This window comes from Ursus arctos, unplaced genomic scaffold (assembly GCF_023065955.2).
Source record: "Ursus arctos isolate Adak ecotype North America unplaced genomic scaffold, UrsArc2.0 scaffold_37, whole genome shotgun sequence".
NCBI classification, from domain to species: domain Eukaryota; kingdom Metazoa; phylum Chordata; class Mammalia; order Carnivora; family Ursidae; genus Ursus; species Ursus arctos.
The window spans coordinates 24092101-24116748 of NW_026623053.1; the positions used below are offsets into that span (position 1 = coordinate 24092101).

Below are 24648 nucleotides of genomic sequence, written 5' to 3' on the forward strand. Positions count from 1 at the left end.
TGGGGCTCTGAGCTCAGTGGGGAGTCTGCTTGAGATTCTCTTCCTCTCTCTCCGCTCCCCCACCCCAGCTCATGCACATGGTACGCTTTATAAGAAAAATTAAATCTTGAAATAAATCTTAAAAAAAAAAAATCTTAAAAGCTCTTTAGAAAAAGACAAAAGAAGATTTTAAGAGTGTGCCTGGCAAAGCTGTCTAGACAATTTTACTGTAACTGCCTGTTCTGATTAAGCCTTAGCTCTGGTTAACCTAATCAGAACATTTATATATTAACACCAAACAAATCAAGACACTATGTTTTTATTGAGCCTTTTAGTTTACAACATGAGGTAAAAGGAAAGTCACGTCTCCTTAACCAATATTTTACACAGCTGTAGTAAAATATTTCAAACTTTAGGGAATTATAATGGATTACATATATTAAAAGTTGGGAATTGGGTAAACAGTATCTGGGTTCTTGAATTTTCCAGTTGACTCTTCCCTTACAATAGTAACCAGCTCTAATAGTAACATAAGTTTCTTCAAGGCCATGTTTTATTGTTGTTGATATCTTTATATCTGAAGCATTGCTATTTCAGTCAATATCCACTAATTCCACTTCAAAAATGAGTTTTGCATTTGGTGGAATTCTGTTGAAGAAGTTAAGGTAAATTTGATAAAAACTGTTTCTTCCTTCACTCCCAGTAACTTCAGTCTACAATTAGAATTATATATAATGGATATTGGGAATTATCCCTAAAGGGAAGGGCTTTATGACTGATTGAGGCACTAATACCTACAGCTTAGTGGTTCCTAAAAGTATCTTTGTGAATGGTGATCATAACCTATCAGGTATAGGCAGACTAGACAGGCTGAGCTTGGACTAGGATCTTCCTTTCCTGGACACCTCACTCGTACTCTTCACTAGGACTTTAGCCACCACCTAATGAAGATGGCTACTCTGTGCTTCAAAAAAAAAAAAAAAATGATTTCAATGTAGTTGGGTGTGTAAATTCTATTAAATCAAAGTTCATATGAGGTAGTGCTTTGATATTTGCTATGAATTTTAAGATGCTGAGTTCAGAGAACTGTGATTTTTATCTGATTGATCTTGAGATGCTTCACATGAGAGAGGGGGAGCTGTAGTTGGGCCATCTAGTTTAGATAGGCTTAGAAGAGGACTATTATATTCCTAAGTAATCTTAACTGGTAAGATTGGAGAGGACTTCCAAATGTTTTAGAAGTTACTTTAACTGATCCAACTAGTCCAATGGGAATGAAACCAACAACAGAAGAAAATACCTTCTCAGTTATAGTTCTGGCCGACATGGTCAGGTGGCATGGTTTTTTTAATTTTCACAAACGAGGCCTATCAGAAAAGTATTGTCATTAGTAGTAATCACAGATGCTACACATTGTGGGACCCATGGTCTCCTTAATTCTGCAACTGGCAATCCCCAACACGTGTTCCATTTCTAAGCTTTGAGTACCCATATAACTGCCTGAAATTATACTGTAGCATAAAATTACTACGAGCCATACTTGTGTCCTATAATTTGCTTCAGTTGTTTGTACTGGACATCTTAACTCCTTGAAGTAAATCCTTCATATAGTAACAGTTGCCTCTCAAAGATGAAAACTTAAAACCTTATAGTTTACCTCTTAAAAAACTGGAAAAAAGGTAGATTCTATTCTAGCTCAAGTTTGCACACTTTGTATCAGTAAAAAATACTAACTACTGTATATATTAGAGGTGCTGACAGAAGCATCTAAGTATCAGGAACACTAGTCTCAACATGATTCCTGATCTGGAAGTTAACATAAACAATATCTTTTATACCTTCATGTGGTTTTCTTCATGTTTTTTTACTCACAAAGGGAAAAAGGATACTTGGCATCAGGCTGTCCTTTCTTTCCATAAGCCCATTCTGGTTCAATCTCTAGTCGAGCCTTTTCTCCTTTACTCATAGTTAAGAGTGCTTCATCCCACTAAACGCAAGAACATGAAATAAAAACTAATGATAATTTGCAAAAAAAAAAAAAATTCATGAAAAAGTAGAAGGCCAAATACACCAAAAAGCATTCTGTTACTGGATTTCATTATATTGTAAGGTAATGTCCTTGGGTGAATCTTTGTCCTTTATTTCCTCAAAGAAAAAAAAAAGATACATTAAATAATTTTTTAGTGCAATATACTCCTCAAATGCTACAATGTGAAAGCACTTTTGTAAATGTTAGCTGTCCTAAGTTATGGAAACCAGCTTACTAGTACTCAAAAAACTTGCTCCACTTGATATATCCTAGAGCAAACTTCTGGATTTATATTATAAGGATAAACAACAGAATTGTCTTAAGATCACTAGATTGTGGAGTCATGATGGCACACATACGTGTTACGGCATTAAGACCTTCTGTAGAAGGTAAAACTATTCAAAGAAATGATACAGGTTTCTGGGTTGCCACTCTAGTTTGTCCAAATTTGGATCTTTTACTTTTTTTTTTTTTTTTTTAAGTAAACTCTACCCCCAATCCCCAGATGGAGTCACATGCTCTACCAACTGAGCCAACCAGATGCCCAGGATCTTAAAGCCAGTTACTAAAAACAGTTAAATCAACAGGATGCAAAGGTAAATATAATGACTAATATCATATAATCTGTTGAAATTTAACAGTCACAGAAAGCTCAAGGGATAGAGATCTGTCAAATAATGGAAATTAAGAATATGGTTCACTAGAAGAAATACACAAATTAGTCATAGAAACAGAAAAATTGATCAACTTGGTATATAGTTAGTATTAATTTGGTATCATCAGGTAGCAGTTAAGGTTATTTTCAACTAAACCTTTAGTCTCAAGATGTTTTATAATCTGTTTTGGGCTCTGAATATGATTGAGCTGTATTTTAGAACTTACCAACAGTACAAAGAATAACACAGAGGGTTCTCGTAAGTGCATTTAATAGGCATTTCAGTAATAATGTCTGATGTTGTGAATAAAGACATTTTAATACTAAACGAACCCTGCAATAACAACTTGATCCAGTGAAGCCGATAATGAGCCCTGCTCTATTACCTCCTTTTTTACACTGCTCAGTACAGCTCAATCCTACCTTCCCCTTTTCTCAAAGTTTCCTTCTATTATCTCTCACGTGTAAGGGTAGGTAAAAAAGGCATGCTTATGTTTGAAAGGTTTTCTGGTGTTTGAACCCTGGTTGTGAGAAGTGAAGAGGCCCAGAACAAACTTTTTGCTTCTATCATTAAGCACTTCAGTGAAGCAGATACTTTGTTTCTCTAGCATGTGTAAGTGGTACAACAAGTACGTAACATTTTACAAGAATCTTAAAGATAAATGTAGAAAGCCAAACTTGCTGATGAAGAATTAATTTATGATGAGAAAATAATAAAAGGGGTAGGCATGAAGAAAATATTTGAGTCTCTATTACACACTGTAGTTATGCTCATTTAGTTGTTTAGCAACCTTGAGGAAGACTGTACTGTCCATAACTGAGACCCAGAAAACTTGTGCCAGATCAGTAAGCAATGATAGCACCTGATGTGTCAGACTCCAAAGACTATTTTCATCATATCCCCAATCCTAATTATGGCACCATACCACATGTGGCATGTGCCAGAATATCTACTGATTCATTGCCATTTTTTACTTACTCCTCTGATAACTTTGCCTATTCCAACCTTAAAACTTAAAGGCTTGGCATTTTTCTTCTTCTTTGAACCTGTAAAACAAATTTTCCTTATAATGCATCATGAAATTAAATTCCAGTGGAAAAACACAGTGATTTAACTCTTTAATTTTAGAACTTACCATATTATGCATTTGAAAAGAAATAAAAATTAAGAAAGGTAACTCATCAAGAAAATTCTGTATGTAAAATAGTTATGGTCTAAAAGGGGGGAGAGGGTAAGGACCTATATTTATACTATTAAAAACAGCACACTGTTCTGCCTTTTACATTAAATATGAAAGCCTCAACTTTGGGACATTAATCAAGTTTAGACTAAGCTTATTTTTGCTTCCCAATGACCAAGAGGTATTTATTCACCCAGCCAATAAATAGTGAACTGAAGACCTCCAAGTCCAAGTAAATCACAGGTGCAAAAGACTTCTGGAAAAAAGTGACAGCCAAGAGAAAGGTACAGCCAACTGTTCATGTACCACGCAAATACTTCACAGTACCTTAAAGCTAAAAAGATAAGATTACATTTAGACTTACTCGTTTGAATATTAGTATCAAAAACAGTCCCATCCTGTAGTGTTCCTGTATACCAGCAATGAACAACATCTCCCTTTTTGGGAAAGTTGGTTTTATCTCCTTTTTTAAGAACAGATTTTATATATTTTGGTGGACCCTAAAAACAAAAACAACACACAGTTAGTAGCTCACATCCTTCTTTTAGAAGGATGACAGAGAATCCTTATAGAGCCAACTGTGACCCAAGTCTGGTCACAGAGTTTCACAAATTTGGTAACAAACTATTTTGCCTCTGCTTCACAACTCTGAGTTAAAAAAAAAAAAAAAAAAAAAGTCGCCATCTAACTGCAAGTCTGTGGTGAGAATATTAGTAAACAGCCTATCTATAATTTAATTTCAAGTAACTTCCAGCCACCTTGGAAACCAATGTTCTTTTGACAAAATTCTACTATTCAACAAACCATCAAATAAATCCTGTTATTTTCCAAGGTTAGAAATATCATTACTATTTAATTCCTGTAAAATCAAAAGGCATTAAATAAAGCATTGTGACTTTTTTTTTCAAAGATTTGAGTTGTTTAGCACCAATACTTGACATTACTAAATATTTTTACTACATCCAATTAGAATAAATACAGTAATGTTCCATTTGCTTCAGAACTTGAAAGTTCATACAATAAACAGAATTATCTATAGAAATTACCATAACGCATATTTCCTAAAACAAAACAGGATTGTCAGGGTCTTTTTTTAAAGAAAGCTAAAGGCTAGTCAGTGGTGATTCATACATGTGAGAAAAGCAGGTTTTTTGTTTTTTTTTTTTTGCAGTACTTTAACACTGATAAAGTATCAGTTTATTATTGATTTAAAAAAGTATGATAAACTGAAATGTAAGTGGATAGTCAGTTAAACGAGAAAGAAAAATTTGTGCCAGGGCTTTATTATTGCCTTATAATTACTAATGTCAAAAACTGCTCAAATTATTTGAGTTATTTTATCTGTCCTATGTAAAAATTATCATAGATTTTAAAATGCTAAACAAAAGCTCATTATAAACTGTGTTGTGTTCTGCCTCCCATAATATAGTGTTTGGTTCTTCTCAGTGTAATTATTATTTATACTATTTCAAATATTGTTCATTATAATGCATTAATGAAACTAATCTTTAAAAGTCAGTGTATCAATATTAAGCCCATTTTTATTTTATTTTTTAAAATCTTCTAAAAATTATTATTTAATTCCAGTATAATTAACATATTAGTGTTATATGAGTTTCAGGTGTACAATACAGTAATTCAACAATTCTATACATTACTCAGCACTCATCAAAGTAAGTGTATTCTTAATCCCCTTTACCTACTTTACCCATCCTCCCCAACTACCTCCCTTTTGGGAGAAAAACAATTTCTTAATCAAACTTAAGAATATATAGAATTAAAAAATATATATATATAGAATTTATACAGAAAATCTGAAAGACTCCAGCAAAAAACTGCTAGAATTGATACATGAATTCACAGGATTCAAAAGTCACAGGATACAAAATCAATGTACAGAAATCTGTTGCATTTCTATATGCCAAAAATGAAGCATCAGAAAGAGATATTAAGAAAACAATCCCATTTACAGTTGCACCCGAAATAACAGGATACCTAGGAATAAACCTAACCAAACAGGTTAAAGACCTTGCTCTCAGAAATATAAAACACTGATAAAAGAAATTGAAAGGTGAAAGGACACAAAGAAAGGGAAAGACATTCCATGCTCATGAACTGGAAGAACAGATATTAAAATGTCTATACTACCCAAAGCAATCTACATGTTTAATATAATCTCTATCAAAATACCAACATCATTTTCCACAGAGCTAGAATAAACAATCCTAAAATTTGTACAGAACCACAAAGACTCTAAATAGCCAAAGCAACCTTGAAAAAGAAAAGCAAAGCTGCTGGCATCACAGTTCCAGACATAAGTTGTATTACAAAGCTGTCGTGATCAAAACAGTATGGTACTGGCACAAAAATAGACATATAGATCAAAAGAAGAGAACAGAAAACCCAGAAATACACCCACAACTATACAGTCAATTAATCTTTGACAAAACAGGAAAGAATATCCAATGGGAAAAAGTCTCTTCAACAATTTTGGAAAAACTGGGCAGTGACATGCAAAAGAGTGAAACTGGACCATTTTCTTTCACCATACACAAAAATAAATTCAAAATGGACTGAAGATTTAAATGTGAGACTTAAAACCATAAAAATCCTAGAAGAGAGCATAGGCAGTAAAGTCTCTAACATTGGCTGTAGCAACTTCTTTCCAGGTATGTCTCTTGAGGCAAGGGAAATAAAAGCAAAAATAAACTACTGGACTACACCAAAATAAAAAGCTTCTGCACAGTGAAGGAAACAACATAACTTAAAGGCAACCTACATAATGGGAGAAGGTATTTGCAAATGACATAGCTGATAAAGGGTTGGTATGCAAAATATATAAAGAACTTATACAACTCAACACTCAAAAAAGAAATAATCCAATTTAAAAATGGGCAGAAGACATGAATAGACTTTTCTCCAAAGAAGACATCCAGATGGCCAACAGACACAAGAAAAGATGCTCACTGGGACACCTGGGTGGCTCAGTTGGTTAAGCATCAGCCTTCGGCTCAGGGTGTGATCCCAGGGTTCTGGGATCAAGTCCTGCATCGGGCTCCTTGCTCAGGGAGTCTGCTTCTCCCTCTCCCTCTGCCTGTCACTCCCCCTGCTTGTGCTCCCTCTCTGACAAAATTAATAAATAAAATCTAAAAAATAGAAAAGATGCTCATAATCACTTATCAGGGAAATGCAAATCAAAACCACAATGATATATCACCTCACACCTGTCAGAATGGTTAAAATCAACAACACAAGAAACAACAGTTGTTGGGGAGGTGGAGAAAAGGGAACCCTCTTGCATTGTTAACAGGAATGCAAACTGGTGCAGCACTGTGGAAAACAGTATGCAGGTTCCTCAAAAAGTGAAAAACAGCAATTGCACTACTGAGTATTTACCGAAAGAACACTAATTCAAAGGGATACATGCACCCCTATGTTTATATAGCAGCATTGTTTATAAAAACCAAGATAAAGAAGCAGCCCAAGTGTCCACTGATTGATGAATGGATAAAGAAGACATAGTGTGTATAGTGTGTATATATATATGTGTGTATATATATATACACACACATATACATATAATGGAATATTATTCAGCCATAAAAAAGAATGAAATCTTGCCTTTTTAACGACCTGGATGGAGCTAGAGTATAATGCTAAGTGAAATAAGTCAAAGAAAGACAAATACCATATAACTTCACTTATGTGGAATTTAAGAAATAAAACAAGCAAAGGGAAAAAAGAGAGAGAGAGACAGACAAACCAAGAAACAGATTCTTAACTATAGAGAACAAACTGATGTTACCAGAGGCGAGGTCAGAGTGTGTGTGGGGGGGTGGGGGTTAAACAGGTGATGGGGATTAAGAAGTTTACTTGTGGTGATGACCACCAGGTGCTATGTGGAAGTGTTGAAGTACTATACTGTACACCTGAAATGAATATAACACTATATGTTAACTAACAAATTAAAACTTAAAAAAATTTAAAAAAAGAATATGTAGCATTTTATACTACAAAATATTTAATAATGGGAAAAGAAAATAAAAGACATTAAACATCTCGTATTTGCCAGTTATATAACATATACCATCCCACTTACTCTTAATCCTCTGAAGAAGGTATCACCTACTTGCATTTTTGCAGATGAAGAGACTGAGGTTCAGGGAATTTGCAACAAGAGCTGACGAGTAGCAGAGAACGAATATGGACTTGGGTTTGTCTGAATCCAAAGCCCCTGTTCCTTCCACTATGTTCCTTCCACTAAATACCTCAAATAATAGTACTGATGATATTTTTTTTTTTTTAAAGATTTTATTTATTTGACAGAGAGAGAGAGAGAGACAGCCACTGAGAGAGGGAACACAAGCAGAGGGAGTGGGAGAGGAAGAAGCAGGCTCCCAGCAGAGGAGCCTGATGTGGGGCTCGATCCCAGGACCCTGGGATCACGCCCTGAGCCAAAGGCAGACGCTTAATGACTGAGCCACCCAGGTGCCCCAGTACTGATGATAGTGAACTTCTACTGATATTAGTTAAGATAGTTAGCAACTACTGAGCACCCTCTATGTGCACTATCCAAATGCTTTACATAAATTAACTTTTTTTTTTTTTAAAGATTTTATTTATTTATTCGACAGAGATAGAGACAGCCAGCGAGAGAGGGAACACAAGCAGGGGGAGTGGGAGAGGAAGAAGCAGGCTCATAGCAGAGGAGCCCGATGTGGGGCTTGATCCCACAACACCAGGATCACGCCCTGAGCTGAAGGCAGAGGCTTAACCGCTGTGCCACCCAGGCGCCCCTACATAAATTAACTCTTAATTGTTCTTACCTTATGAGTAAGGTACTATTATTCCTATTTTACATTTATATTGCATCTCTTTGGAATGCAATTTAAAAAGGTTAGAAATGTGATAAATAATAATAATTCTACTGATACAAATATATGCTCAAGAAGTAATCTGAAGCTTAGGGAAAAAAATCTTTGTGCAGTTATTCAATGCACTATTATCCATGATGGTAAAATAACCACGTTTATGGTAATCTAATACTCAGTTTTTTATAATGTGGAAAAATTCAAAAATAAAAATGTGGAAAAATTCTTATAAAGTGAAAAATCAATAAAAATTTCTAACTATAATAATATCTCAACTATTTAAATAAATATAAACTTATGGGGCGCCTGGGTGGCTCAGTTGTTACGCATCTACCTTCGGCTCAGGGTGTGATCCCAGCGTTCTGGGATCGAGCCCCACATCAGGCTCCTCCACTGGAAGCCTGCTTCTTCCTCTCCCACTCCCCCTGCTTGTGTTCCCTTTCTCGCTTGCTGTCTCTATCTCTGTCAAATTAAAAAAAAAAAAAAAAATATTCAAAGACAACATTCTGAAATGTTAAACATGTTTATTTCTACGTGTTGTAATATTACGTATTCTATATTTTTCTATTATTTTCTATTTGAAAAAGATGTTATTTTTATATCAGAAAAATGATATTTAAAAAATATAGTTGACTTACAAAATCTGGTAATACAGAATGAGAATGACTACATAAATTGTTTATGCAAAAATATTACATTTTCTTAAGACTTTATTAAAGAAATCACATATAACTATTTGAATGGATAAGGTATGATTAGTGGACAATAACCACATTTTAAATTGTAATGTCATTTCATTGTTTTCCCATTTGTTGTCCCAAGTTGCTTGGGCATGTTGTGTTATCTACATTAAATCTAAGTCCTAGAATAATGCAAAAAAACATTAAGTTGGTGATTATGGCTCAGTCTTAGGTGAAGGTGCCAGTCTGCCAGGGATAGCCTCCATTTCAGTGTTTCACAAAGTATCTTTTACAGATACTTACTCCTTAGCATTAACACTGTTAGAGAAGAAAAGGGGTCTACCATAATTAAGTCTGGGAAATACTTCCTTAAACAAAGTTAGATATACCTCTATTCTGCATGACTTCTCAGAGCTGTCATCAGCTAACATGCACTGTGAATCTTCAGGGAGACAGAAGGTACAGATTTTGATGATGCCAGAAAACAAACCGGACCTTCTGAGACCTATATAACACACTTTGAGAAATGCCACTGTAGTTATTTGATCTGATTTTGGGTTTCACTGCAAGAATCTGCTTAGTTCATGGCGAGAAGTCAGATCAGTCCCAACGCTATGCCCAAGTTATGTGCTTGAATGGACTTGGCTTTAGATAATTTCTGGGCTTTGCAGCAATTTCTTGGTCCAGAGTGATGAAAAGAACTATATTCTTGAGACTGGGTCTGAACTAGATACTTGTAGACACAGAGATAAAAGAACTTTGAGAGTAATCATTATAGTTTCAGTTAACTGGATCACATCATAGCCTCTAAAAATAAGAGTATGTTACATAATTATCCCCATTATTAATTCAAGAAATATTTGAGCTTGTTCCATGTGTTAGAAACTGGAGATATATAGGGGAGGTGGTAGACATGGTCCTGACCCTCAGCCAGAGAACAGTCATGTGTATAACTGCATGGGTTATGAGACCTAAAGAGGAAGCACAACTGCTAAAGTGGGAATGACACAGTGACCTAACCCAGTATAGGCTACCGTCTGGGAGAGGTTTCTTTGAGGTAGGAGATTGGGGGAAGGCTTACAACAGAGAATAGCATTTTTACAGCAGGGCGCATCATGAAAATAGTATAGTCTGCAAGGGAGAAATGAAGGAGACAATGGTATGAGATGAGGCTGGAAAGACATGTAGCACATGTTAGGAAACTTTTTTTTAAATCTTCAAGGTCACTGAACAGCCAACTAAGAGTTTTAAAGAGAATTTACACAATCAGATTTACATTTTATTTTATTTTTTAAAAGATTTATTTATTTGAGAGAAAGAGAGAGCATGTGGGGGAGGAGGGGGAGAGGGAGAGAGAGTCTTAAGTAGACTCCACGCTGAATGTGGAGCCTGACCTAGGGCTCGATCTCACGACCCTGAGATCATAACCTGAGCTGAAACCAAGAGCTGGACGCTCAACTGACTGTGCCACCCAGATGCCTCTGAGAAGAGGGGTCTTTAAAAAAAGGATATACTTTAGGATCCTCACAAGACCGCTCTAGATTGTCTCCAGCCCTTACGCCCTTTTATTTGTAGCTCTCTTTATCTTAACCTCTTAATGACATACAATCTGTTGCCTCATACTTCCTTTACTGTAATTATCTGGAGGGTAAACGATTTTACCAATTGCTTTTGCAATCCTTTTAGTAATTATTATACCTTTATTTACCTTAGTGGCTGCTCAAAATTTGCCCAGTACATATAATATTTATCAAGTAATATTAGATGTGATAAACCTTCAAACTGCTTTATTGTGTGTAGATATCCACAAACATTTGTGCTTTTCAACCAACAAGAAAATATCATGTGAATTAACTAGTTTTAGTCATATAAACTTCTATAATTCTATATTTGAACTTACACTCTGTCTACAAATATACAAATGCTATACCTTCATCATTAGGTGGCACCTCTTTATAAGACCTAAAGATGATGATGATAATTATTATTATTATTATTACATTATTATCACTGATACTAAGACTGCTAGGAATGAGTAAGCTTAGTTAGCAAGGTATTATAAGAAGTGGCAAGATTATAATCAATTCAGCTCTATTGTGGCTTTGCTAACTGCTGTCCTTGGCTCTACTGAGGCTGTCCATTTGCAGAAATGGCTTTATGTGGTTCTTCAAAATGTAATTTGGTACATTTTGTACCCAAATGTAAAACCTATGTTGGGAAAGATGAGACAGATGACTCCGCACCCTGTAGCCAAGTCTGGACTACTTCTATTGCCAAGGATACTACGTACATTAGAAAAAGCTAAAAATAATCACAGTGAAATTTCTTTCACTCAGTCCAACTTGGCTATAGAATCAGGACCTTTAAATGGCTTTGGAAGCTCAGAAGTTCTAGTCAGACATAGAGGAAATATAAAATACAAAGCTAGAGGTATTTTATAGGAAAGGCTTATTAACTGTGAAGCACTGGTTCTTACACATTTTTTTTTTAAGATTTTATTTATTTATTTATTCGACAGAGATAGAGACAGCCAGCGAGAGAGGGAACACAGCAGGGGGAGTGGGAGAGGAAGAGCAGGCTCATAGTGGAGGAGCCTGATGTGGGGCTCGATCCCATAACGCTGGGACCACGCCCTGAGCCAAAGGTAGACGCTTAACGACTGCGCCACCCAGGCGCCCCTACACATTTTTTTCTGATTCAGTACATCTAAGGGAGATAACACACAAAATCAATGTTTGGCTCATGAAAGTAGCCATATACTCAACACCCCTTATGAGAAATCAGTGCTGTAAACAAATACTTTTCTTATATAAATATGAAAAATAAAATAATATTATATACAAACCTCATCCAGAGTCTCTTCAGACTTGGTTTCTTTGGGTTTATCTTCATTAAGCTTCACATTTTTCACCTGCTCAGACACTTTACTTATACTTTCAGTACCCTTGAAACGCTGTAAGGAAAATGTTCTAATGTTTACCATATTCAGGACTGGCTAAAAGCTAGAAGGGACATCTAGATTTTCAGCTTTTCAATTTAATGAACATCTACACCATGAATATAGGCTACATAACTCAAATACAAATAAATGGAAAGTGTCTAAGAATAAAGGAAAAATCTTTTGTTAAGCATTTTAAACAACAAATTATGAACCTCAAAGCATCTCACAATATAAATGATGAAAGGAGATCTTTAGAAAGATCAACTCAGGGGCGACCGGGTAACTCGGTTGGGTGTTGGACTCTTGGTTTCAGCTTAGGTCATGATATTAAGGTCATGGGATTGAGCCCCATATTGGGATCCATGCTCATGGGGAGCCTATTTGGAATTCTCTCCCTCTCCCTCTGCCCCTCCCCTCACTTGTGCTCTCTCTTGCTCTAAAATGAATAAATAAATCTTTAAAAAGGAAAAAAAAAAAGATTTAGAAAGGCCAACTCAGACTTGGATATGAATACAATTCACACAATTCCTGGGGCACCTAGGTGGCTCAGTTGGTTGGGCCTCTGCCTTTGGCTCAGGTCATGATCCCGGGGACCTGGGATCAAGCCCCATGTCGGCCTTCCTGCTCAGTGGGGGTTCTGCTTCTCCCTCTCACTCTGCCCCTCCTCCCTGCTTGTGTTCTTTCTAATAAATAAATAAATCTTTAAAAAAAATTCACACAATTCCTTAATAAAGACTCTTTGCTTTGGAAGATGGTCATTTCATAGTGAATAAATATTGGAGAATTTCTTAAAATTTGTTTTTCAAAAGCTCAGCCTAAGTCTAACTAAGATTTTAAATTCATTACTGAAATGGAACTTACTTTGAATTTTTACTTTTCAGTACCCTTATTTGTTGTCTTAATTTAAGCTACAGGGAATTATTATTATAATTTTTTAAGATTTATTTATTTATTTTGAGAGAGAGTGTGAGCACGGGGATGTGCAAGTGTGGGGAGGGGCAGAGGGAAAGCCTCTCAAGCAGACTATCTGATGAACAGGGAGCCCAACGCAGTGCATGATCTCAGGACCCTGAGATCATGATCTGAGCCAAAATCAAGAGTCAGACATTCAACTGACTGAGCCACATATGCATCCTGAGAATTATTTTTAAAAATTTTGTTCCTTTCAAAATATCAAAATATCCTGCCATATTGCTAGCTTTGCTAGATTTGGCAACTAGTCCATTCATGATTACAGTTAAGAAAAACTCCAGGTGGAAAAACTTTAACATATTCTGCAAATAAATTTAAAACTTCTTTTTGCAAATAAAATATCTAAAATAATATTCTGGTAATGAAATGAAACAATACTCACCTTACTTTCAAAAAGATGGTTGTAGGCTGTAACCAAATGGTCCTTGTTAGCTGTCTTGGCCACATTTTTAATGTTTCCTAATAACTTATGTTCTGCAAGAAACTATGAAGAAAAAAGCTGGTTAGTTGAAATAATCTCCCTCATGTAATAAGGGTCTAAACTTTAGAAACATGACATTTTATATTAGTAATTATACCTTCAATTAAAACTACTCATGATGGAAGAAATGAAATAAACATATTTTATACCCCACTTCATAACAATAAAAGACTTAAGGAAGATTAAAAAATAGTGTATTTATAAAAATTATTGACAAGACTGGAACTGTAATATTATGTAGGGTTCACACTGTTGCATAGTAACGCTTTTCCCATTACAGAACTCACAGAACATTTACACAGCAAGCCCACTTTGGTAACTGGACAATGTTGCTACTGGCAGGATGTTACTTGGCGGTGGCCCAGGGAGTCTCCAACCATGTTGGGCATAGCTATCTTGACAAATCTGTAACCCATTCTTGGCAGACTGGGAAGCACTATTACACAATGCTGGATAGATATATGGTGGTTAACTGTGTAGGGTGAGGAGTCAGACCATCTGTATTAAAATCCTAGCTGTCTGATTTTAGACAAAGGACTAAGCTTGCCTAAGACTCAGTTTCTGTATCATAGTGGAAGATTAATAACAGCATCTATGTCAGAGGGTTGTTGTAAGGATAAATACATGCAATAGTCCATTTAATCCATTTAACAATCTGTTGCATGGTGAGAACTCAATAAATATTAGCTATTAGGACTAATAACAATGTACTAAATAAATCAAAGTAACAGAATTCCACTTCTCTTAAAGTTGGCAAACTTAAACTAAGTTGGCAAATGGAGACCAAAATACTACTTCTGAAATACCGAGTTATCAAAATGTAACTTCATCTCAAAATCATGTAATGTGGGGATTTTAATAATGTCTTTGTTTTCCTTATTTTATTCTGCTTTCTTTTCTGCCTTCTGGTCCTTGATTCCTCATTTTTGTTATAGTCTCAAAGTTGTCATCTGGCATCTTCCATCCTTTAGATAAAGGAACTTTTCTAACACTATCACTGCTGTATTCTTTTCTCCTCTGCTCTTCCCCTCCCCCAATTATGTTCTAAATGATAAAGGCTGATGGGGAAAGGTTATTTTGATTAAATGGAAGTAATCAGTTGCTTTTACCACTCTCCTGATTTCTTTAGCAAGATTCCAAAAATATCCAAAATACAAACATCTCCTTGATATCCTATGATCAATAAGATAGTGATTGTCAAATACAGGTTTAAGTATGTGAATGAATACTGGAGAATATGCACTTAAAAGATTACTGTATTTAAAAAATATTTTGATAATTCAAGTCTCTTGAAATTGTCCCAGGTGGGCCAGTTTTACATTACATTTCACACTAGGATCATTTGTTCTATAAGAATTTGATGAAGTACAGTATTGAGGCATTAAATGTTAACAAATGATATGCCTAGTTTATTCTATTGTTCCAGTTGAAAATATGAGTTGACTTAAGAGAAAGTAACTCCACCTTTTAATGGTATAAAATGGAATACTTGAGGTGTGGTCTTTCTTTTAACCCTGTATACCCAAACACTGCGCATAGTTCTTGCTGGATGTCCTATAAATATTTGCTGATGTCAGGATACTTATTCTAGGTGTATGGAACTGGCTGCTACAGAATAATTTTATGTCCTCTTCAAGACCCCTCAAAATGAAAATAAACTTCAATTCTCACAGAAGAACCCAGAAGGAATTTTTCTAATGCAAGTTTAGAACTTGAATGAAAAACTGTAGAGAAACCATACGGACTGCTGTTTCTATTTCCTGTAAGTGGGGGATGCAGAGTGCATAAACTGTACAGTGGTTCAGCAATTTAAGAGAGGTATGAATGATCTTAATTTCCGAAGGGAAAAAAGGCAAGTCTGACAAAAAACAAAACCCAAAAAACCCCCCAAAACACTAGTGACCAGAGTCGGGTGGTTAAGATGGAGACTGTATTGAAAAATGCAGGGCGTACAGGATAAAGAATGCCAAATACATTTCTTAGTCTGTTTCTAACAATAGGAGATACTGCCCACTAAATGCGCATGTAACTACCCTCAGTATAAAGGTGAAAAGGTCATGTAAAGAGTACATATTTTAAAAAGTTAAACCGCAATCTACGGATTTTTAAAAATTACACGCATTAGTGCTCGTATTTAGTAACTGATGAGAAAAGCAAAACGCACATACCATTCCCACAAAAATCTTCACAATCCTTCCCATTTCTCTAATGGCCTACTCTCCTCTGCAGGAGTCTCACCCAGGTCCCCAGTGCTCGGGCACCCGTCCCAACCCTGGGTTCTTTTTTTCCCATGGCTTCCACCCTCACTCAAGAATCCCAATGCTCGGGCACCCGTCCCAACCCTGGGTTCTTTTTTTCCCATGGCTTCCACCCTCACTCGAGAATCCCAATGAGGTTTTAATTATGCGATTACTTTCTGCCTGACCCAAGAAATAAAGCCGATCCCCCCGCCCAAATGGGGCAGCCCAGAAGGGCGGAAGCGTGGCTCCCCCGCGCACGCGAGGCCTCTACGGCCTTGCAGGACACCCGCCACGGGAGGACGAGGGCGGAGGCACGGAGGAATACGGAATGTACGGGCATCTCCGGGGGGGTGAGGCGTCCCTCAGCCGCAACAGCCCGGCCGCCCCGCCGCCTCTGGTACCGAATCTGAACCGTGGTCCTGTAGAAACTTGATAATGTCCTTCTTGGGTAGCTGCTCGCTGCGCAGCTGCTCCACGGTCCAGGCCCGCTGTGGAACGGCCGCCGCCATCTTCCCCCGCTGCCTCTGCTTTACTGAGCCAGCCCGCCTCGGTTCGGCATCGCCCCGCCCCCGGGATGTGGCGTGGACCCAGCCTGGAGTTTGAGGGGGCGGGGTCACGGCGCTACGCCGCGGGATTGGGGCCCGTCCTTGAGTGACGTCAAGGCTGTGCTTTGAAGGCCTCGGTTGAGTCCTGGTGTAAGCCCGCTCATGTGGTCACTGCGGCTGATTACGCTGATGGTTTGAAACTGTTGTCCGCTCTTAATTGGAACCCTTGTGAGGCAAGCACTGTTGGTAGTGATATATACCAGCCATCACCTACATTTGTGTATTACCGACGGGCTGCTATGCCTTTAAAACCTGTCTATAACCCGCTTAAAGAAAACAACAGCATTCAGACTTCTAATCACGTTTTATGTAGTTGCAGCCTAAAAATTCACACCTGAATTGGTTCAGTCCTTGCCCATCAGGACAAACCACCCACCATTTCCCTTTTAAAACTCACACATGTAAAACTAAAATACAACTTCCCTTCCCAGCCCAAGAAATAAAAACACGAGAAAGTTTGTTTAAAAACAAGTTCAAGAGGCACCTGTGTGGCGCAGTCCGTAAGCATCTACATTCGGCTCAGGGCGTGATCCCCTTAATCTGGCATGGAGCCCCACATCAGGCTCCTCCTCTGGGAGCCTGCTTCTTCCTCTCCTACTCCCCCTGCTTGTGTTCCCTCTCTCCCTGGCTGTTTCTGTCAAATTAATAAATAAAATCTTTTAAAAATATATATAAAAAAATAAAAACAAGTTCAAGAAACTTGACCAATGAAACGAGGTAAAGAAGCTGCACGCAGGATGCTGCTTGCGGATGATGAAAGTGATATTACTAATGTTCAAAACAACCTCGTGATGTGTGTGCACCTCGTGTTACACAAGGAAGCAAATTTACAGAGGTTACTCCAAGTTGCCAAGGTTTAGAGTGGAGAAACTGGGAATTGTATCCCAGACTGAGGTAGAAAGCTATCGCTAGAATAGAATAATACCACACCGACGCGCACTGCTCTATATCATTTATGAAGATGTAATGGTGGAGTATTAGGAAAGCCTTAGTTGTTTTCCTTCGGATTTCCCGACTAATACGGGACCAAACCATTCTCTTCCCTCTTAACAATAAAAATAGTAAGATAATGGTCTGCCTTTCCAAATACTGTGAAAAAGAGACCAGGCATTTTTTTTTCTCAACTTGGATAAAGAAATAAGATATTTAATTCTATCTAACCCTTTTGTTTTTCATCTCTTCTTCCGATTTAAAAATACAGCCAACGAGGCATAAGAAGTGTTCGCTCAATAACGTTAAATTCACAAAAAATATGGGTATCCGTTGTCCCTGGGATCTCAAAGTTATTTATTTTTTTTTATCACATGAAGCAATATCATTTTAGGAATGAGGCCCGGTCACAGTCATTGGGAACGGAACTTATATTTAGAGTCTATGGAGAAACTGAACAGCGGACCAAATTTAGACTAACGCCATAACAATGCGCATGCGTCTCCGGAAGCCTCGAGGGTTTCCGGGAAGCCAGCCAATCATATTGCCGACGCAAACTCAGTGGCGGTATTTTCAACAAGAACAGGCTGCAGTCCCGCCCTCACGTTCCACTGTTTTGTGCGAAGGTAACTGATGGGGATCCGAATGGTGGCGGTTGAGCTGTTGGAACTGCTAGCGTCTGAGAGGAGCCTTTGTGGTCGTCAGCCTAATGAGCGGACGGCAAAGAACGCTTTTCCAGACGTGGGGCTCAAGCATTTCTCGATCCGCCGGAGCTCCGGGTTGCAGCTCTGGACCTGAGCGGCCTCAGAGCCCTGGCATCTCCAGAGCACATTTACCTCTAGCTGCTGAAGCTGCCGAGGCTCAGCGGGAGTCGGACGATGATGTACTGCTGGTTGCGGTGTATGAGGCAGAGCGGCAGTTGAGTTTAGAGAATGGCGGTTTCTGCACCTCAGCGGGCTCCCTGTGGATTTACCCTACTAATTGCCCAGTGCGGGACTACCAGCTGCACATTGCCCGGACCTCTCTGTTCTGCAACACGCTGGTGTGTCTGCCTACTGGGTTGGGAAAGACCTTTATTGCCGCTGTGGTCATGTACAATTTCTACCGGTGGTTCCCTTCCGGCAAAGTGGTCTTCATGGCCCCCACGAAACCTTTGGTGACACAGCAGATCGAAGCTTGCTACCGAGTGATGGGTATTCCGCAGTCCCACATGGCCGAAATGACAGGTATCTTAGAAAATGGGCTGATTTGAAATTAAGAGCGGGGTACTCGGGAAAGCACGCATTCTGGTGCAAATGGAGCTAAAGGAATTCCTGACCCATGAGGAGTAGTCTCCAGATTACAGTACCCGTATTTTATATCCTTTCCCTTAAAGCATTATCTACTTGTAGCAAATCTGGCCCTCACAAAAAGGGTTGCTTTCCTTAGTTTTCAGAGACTCCCCGTAATTTTTTCGGAGCATTTTGAAGCGATTTGTGTGTATACCCCATCAGAAGTGATAAGAGGTTTTCTAACTTTCTTCCCCAGAAAGATTTCCCAGTTGAAGAATTTGCTTTTCTTCAGATATTATGCCATTTTGTAGGAATTCTCTAAAGATAGTGTAGTTGTGTCTCAGCATTGACATTTGCATCACAACACAGCTTTAAAATGTAACATTTCAATGATTTGTTAAATTGTTTTTGTCTGAAGGCAGATTACCAAAGCAGGACTGCATTCTGAAATTAGGCCAGATTATTTATAGATATTTTAAAGATAACGGTCCTGGTATTTAGAATGTAGGATGTCACTTTTGTTTACAGGATCTACTCAAGCTTTCATCAGGAAGGAAATATGGCGCAGTAAGAGAGTCCTTTTTCTTACACCTCAAGTCATGGTAAATGATCTTTCTAGAGGAGCTTGTCCTGCTGCTGAAATAAAGTGTCTAGTTATTGATGAAGCTCATAAAGCTCTTGGAAACTATGCTTATTGCCAGGTAATATTTCATTTAAAAGCATTTTGTACCGTGAATATATTGTTAAAGAGTATTTTGGTAAATACTTATTAATGATGGAAGTTATTGATTGTGTTATCATTATGAAAAAAAAACATTATTTCAACGAAGGAAATACTTCATTCAGATCAGTGTCTCTGCCTTTTTTTTTTTTTAATCCCTAACAAGATCATTAGTGTCAGGTGTAGATGATGAAAGCCTAGTCATGGTTGAGGCAGTGATCTAAAATAGGGTATGGGTGGGGTTTTGGAACAAAGGTAATAATCCAAAGATTGGTAGCGGATATGCAGCGTCATTCCTTGACGGCTAGGTAAAATCATATTTAACTGTCGAGAGTTGTTACCAAGATTGAATGACATGATGTATGCAACATACCTAACACAGTGCCTTCTAGTTAAGTACTACATAAATACAAATTATAAAGGTGAGGAGGTGGGATATGCCTGCAGAGGTACTTAAGGTCCAGGTCATGAAGGCATTTGTATATTATGCTTAGCAGTTTGAATGTTCTTTGTAGGACATAGGGAATATAGGCGGTGGAGACTCATTTAAAAATGTTTACCTGGGGTGATACTTAAGATTTAAAAGAGGTTAGAAGAGAGAGGGCTAAAGGCAGGGTGTACAGTGAGGGAGAGGAGGAATTTAGGATGACTCCCGGGTTTCTGATTTGGAAGACTATGAGGATGTTGGTGCTCCTAGTCAAAATGGAGAGTTCTGCAGGTACAGAAGATTTGGGGTATTGCAGAAAGATAATGAATTTAGATTGTTGAGTTTGAAGTGTCCATGAGGAATCTAGCTATAGACACCCAGTGGGCAGTGGGCAGTGGGGGATAGAAGTATGAATCTCAATGGAGAGTTCTGAGCTGGAGATACAGATTTGAAAATGATCAACATATAGGTGGTATGTAGGTAAAACTATAAGCTGGTGATATCAGGGAGAGGGTATAGAATAAGAGTAGGAGGGAAAGTTGATGTTATTTAGTGCAAAAAGGTGAATTTACTGCCAGTTTGTGAATTTGTAGTTTCCCAGATTAAGGAACTTAAGTTTAAGTTAAGTTTATTGTATTATATCTCTGTGTTATCTTCTGGAGAATTGTTATCTTTCTTAAAATTGATTTTAGTCAAGAAATGGATGTAGGTGCTTTTCATATCTTTCCAAGTTAAATTAATACCCAGTGTGTTAAGGTTTCTGCTTGAGTGGGGCATTTAAAATTTTTTATTTTAAATCTGTGAATTTATTTTGTAGATTTAGCTTATACATAGCAACTTTAACTCAGTTATTTTCAAAAAATTTCTAGCATTGGGTGTTTTTTTTTTTTTCTTTTAAGTAGACTCCACATTGGGTGTGGGCCCCATTGTGGGCCTTGAACTCACCACCCTGAGATTAAGACCTGGGCTGAGATCAAGAGTCAAACACTTAACCAACTTGAGCCAACGAGGCACCCCACTTTTTTTTTTTTTTAATTACACAGCTTATGCTTTTATAAGAGTACAGTGGAGACATGCACTGATTTCATTAATATCCAGACCACCCTGAATGTTTATGGTGCCTTGACTATTATAGATGTAGATTCCAACAGGCATACCAACTCCATGAAGAATGTAGCTTCCTGGGTTACAAACACAGCACCATTTCCTCTTCTACAAAATGCATGAGAATCCTACTTGGATAAAAGTAATGTATTAGGGTTTGTCTTGCATCAGTTTCTACTTAGAACAATTCGGCGTTAAATACAATGTTCTATCTTAATATGTATTCTATATCATGTTAAAAAGAAACTCCATAAATAGTATTTTTTGAGATTAGTCAAGATTCAGTGTGAGTCTCACTGAATTCATCCTTTACATGGGTTAAAATAAGAGCGGTTTTTAGGTAATCTGGTTTTACTATTTCCTATATCTAATGCAGAACTATAGGATATTGAAAACTATTCCTGCAATTCAGTTTACTTAGGGGTCTTTTTTCGTTGTATTGGGGCCTCATGTGAAGGATCATATGGTAATTTGATGGAATATCCAATATTAATGATACCAAATGTAGGTGTTGAATTCATATGGCAACATCTAGAATGATGCTTGGTGCCACTGAGAAAATGTGTTAGAATTTAAAAGGAAAGTTGGATTTTTAAGGTCTTTTCCTTAAATATATATTTTTTTCATTTCAAATCTAATTTCAGACTGGTATCTTTTTTTCTATTTTTATGTTATGACTTATCTTCATCTGGTAGGTGTGCATGTGTGTATAGCTGTAAGGCTAAAATATGGCCCACACAACAGACAGCAGACTCTCGTCTTCTTCCATTTGCCCTTGAATTAACTAAGTATTTTGATTTGCCTCTATATTAGGCCTTGACATTGTAGCTTTATGTATAGAAGAAACCCTAAGGTGTTTTTGATTGGTGTAGAGTAAAAACCTGAATTGTTTGGTCTTCAGATAATGTCACTCATGATTGTTCCATTCCTTAGACCGTCAATACTCTGACGATGAAATAATGATAATGGAACGTATATAATAGCTTGTTTAACAGAATCACTGTTGTTTTTGTATTGGATAGATGAAATTAAATAACTTTTTTTCTTTTTTAAGGTTGTAAGAGAACTAGTCAAATATACAAATCACTTTAGAATCTTGGCTCTTAGTGCCACACCAGGTAGTGATATAAAGGTAAGTAATATGTCTTTCCATTTTTTAACATTTAAGAAAATAAGAACTTTTGTATGGGCCCAGATCAGTTTGTCATTCTAGTATTTAGTTTGACATCAAGACACAACTTTTCTTGCACATACCTATGTTTTCTTCTATGGTTGGAGAAGATTAGTTTTTATTTTTTTAATTAAAAAAAGGTTTTTTTCAGTAGTAGTTTTTAGATGTCAGTATGCATAAGCAGTTTGTTAAAAGTACTAAATTTTTTTTTTTTTTTAGATTTTATTTATTTATTTAACACAGATAGAGACAGCTAGCGAGAGAGGGAACACAAGCAGGGGGAGTGGGAGAGGAAGAAGCAGGCTCCTAGCAGAGGAGCCTGATGTGGGGCTCGATCCCATAACGCTGGGATCACGCCCTGAGCTGAAGGCAGACGCTTAACCGCTGTGCCACCCAGGCGCCCCAAAAGTATTAAATTTTTAAATACTATAAGTGTATTTTATTTTATTTATTTTTAAAGATTTTATTTACTTATTTATTAGAGAGCAAGCATGTGTGCGTGCACAAAGGCAGGGGGAGGGACAGAGGGAGAGGGAGAAGCAGGCTCCGGGCTGAGCAAGGAGCCCAGCACCAGCCTAGATTCCAGGATACTGAGATGATGACCTGAACTGAAGGCAGATGCTTAAGCGACTGAGCTACCCAGGTGCCCCAGTATAAGTGTTTTTTAAATTGTTTAAGTTTTCAGGTTTTGTTTTGTTTTTTTAAGTTTTATTTTGAACTAAGACTTCAGAAAATCTGCAAAAATTGCAGTCTCAATCTCTCCTTTGCTCAGCTTCCCCTAGTGTTAACATATAACCATAGTAAAATTATCAAAACCAGGAAATTAACATTGGCACAGTACTAGTAACTATTCTGTAGACCTGAGTTGAATTTTTTGAGTTTTCCCACCACTGTCCTTTTCAGCTCCAGGGTCTGGTCCAGGATCTGAACTTGCATTTAGTTGTCATGTTTCAGTCCTTTCTGTCTGTGATAGTTTCTCAGTCTTTTCTTGTTTTCCATGACCTTGATGCTTTTAAGAGCAAATGCCAGTTACTTTGTAGAATATTCCTCAATTTGGGTTTGTCTGATGTTTTCTCATGATTGGAGTGAGGTTATGTATTTTTGTCAAGAATATTCCAGAAGTAATGCTGTACCTTTCTCAGTGCATGGTAGCAGAGACTACATGATGTTGATTTGTCGTACTGCTGTTGCTGTTCATCTTGACTTGGTTAGGGTGATGTCTTCCCAGTTTCTGCATTTTAAAATTACTGTTCCCCTTTGTAAGTAATAAGTATATGCAGGGGATATACTCTGAGATTATGTAAATATTTTACCATCCAGTGATGGTTCTTGCTTACAACTGTTATTTCTGTGGTGTTTGTCTGATCATTGTTTCCTTCTTCTCATTTCTTTTACATTTATTAATGTAAATTCTTTTGTAATGAAGAGCTGTTTCTTCTCTCCCATTTATTAATTTAATTCTTTGTATCAATATGGATTAATGGATATTTTTTTCTATGGGCTACAATCCACTGCTATCATTATTAATTTTGCTGCTCAGATTGTTCCAGCTTTGGCCATTGGGATCTCCTTTAAGATGGTGCCTGTGTGCTTTTGAACATCCCTTTTTTCCTTTTGATTACTTCCTATCTTGCATCACAAGATATTTATGCTCATTTAGTATTTTTCATGCCCAGCCATGGAATCAGCCATTTCTCCAAGGAGCTCTGGTTTCCTTTATTAAAAGATAGTAAAAATGCAGGTTTTGAGCCCCATCTCATTACACTCTAATTTTAGTAGCTCTGAATTGTATTGGGCTTTGAAGACTTTCTAAGGTAAGTTTCAGTTCTGTCAAGTTGTAAGACTTTTTTCCTTCTGTCCATAGCTTTGATATTTTTCAGAAATTTCTATGTTGTCTCTCATCTTACTTCAATCACTTTTAACCATACTTGATTGTTTTTAATCACCTTTTAAGTCTTTGCTGAAATGTTGCCCCTTCAAAAAGTTTTGCTCTAAACTATCAAAAGATAGCTCTCCCTATCTTGTGATTTTCTTATTTTTTGAGTGTGTGATTTTCTTAATATTAATCATAATCTGTCTTTTTTTTTACTTATACCTGTATTTGTTGTCTTTTTACCCTACGAAAATAGTAGCTATATGAATATAGAGATTACGTCTATCTTGGTCAAAGCTCTATTACCAACTCAATACCTGGCATGTGGGAGTCATTCAAATATTTGTTGAATGAATGATTGAGAATATTAACATCTTACTCAGTTTTATAAAGTGGTCATAATTCCACTCCAGATTATGCGGACCCTCAGTAACTATAGTATACTGTATTAGGAACCCTACCAGGTGTTGGGAATACAAAGGTGATTAAGATGTGATTCCTATTGTAGAGGATTTTT

General features: G+C 37.2%; 2 protein-coding genes across 3 annotated transcripts in view; one reads left to right on the forward strand and one right to left on the reverse strand.

Moving 5' to 3' along the window:
• Window positions 1-282: 282 nt before the first annotated feature.
• FKBP3 (FKBP prolyl isomerase 3) lies at window positions 283-17171 on the reverse strand. Of its 2 annotated transcripts, none has more exons than XM_026513661.4 (7): window positions 16431-17171; window positions 13691-13792; window positions 12241-12348; window positions 4209-4344; window positions 3643-3710; window positions 1869-1966; window positions 283-627 (listed from the first exon to the last, which is right to left on the reverse strand). In XM_026513661.4, exons 1-7 carry the CDS (start codon window positions 16536-16538, stop codon window positions 573-575), a joined length of 675 nt encoding a protein of 224 aa, XP_026369446.1. In that variant the 5' UTR covers window positions 16539-17171; the 3' UTR covers window positions 283-572. The 2 variants fall into 2 exon arrangements, with proteins under 2 accessions (XP_026369446.1, XP_044245414.1); XM_044389479.3 differs by lacking the exon at window positions 16431-17171 and adding an exon at window positions 15958-16058.
• A 936-nt stretch (window positions 17172-18107) lies between these two features.
• Window positions 18108-24648, forward strand: part of FANCM (FA complementation group M) — a 62622-nt gene continuing 56081 nt past the window's right edge. Inside the window, exons 1-3 of the mRNA XM_026513662.4 lie at window positions 18108-18790; window positions 19364-19536; window positions 22142-22219. Of these exons, the coding sequence (XP_026369447.1) occupies window positions 18274-18790; window positions 19364-19536; window positions 22142-22219 (768 nt within the window). The 5' untranslated portion in view covers window positions 18108-18273. The remainder of the gene's footprint in view (window positions 18791-19363; window positions 19537-22141; window positions 22220-24648) is intronic.

Bases quoted from the DNA above. Each gene is read 5' to 3' on its own strand.
- FKBP3 (XM_026513661.4), bottom strand. From the start codon at position 16,538: ATGGCGGCGGCCGTTCCACAGCGGGCCTGGACCGTGGAGCAGCTGCGC. The intron at 12,349-13,690 runs GTGAGTATTGTT...TTTTCCTTACAG, and splicing joins ACCATCTTTTTGAAAGTAAG to CGTTTCAAGGGTACTGAAAG. The intron at 4,345-12,240 runs GTTTGTATATAA...TTTTGTTTTTAG, and splicing joins CTGAAGAGACTCTGGATGAG to GGTCCACCAAAATATATAAA.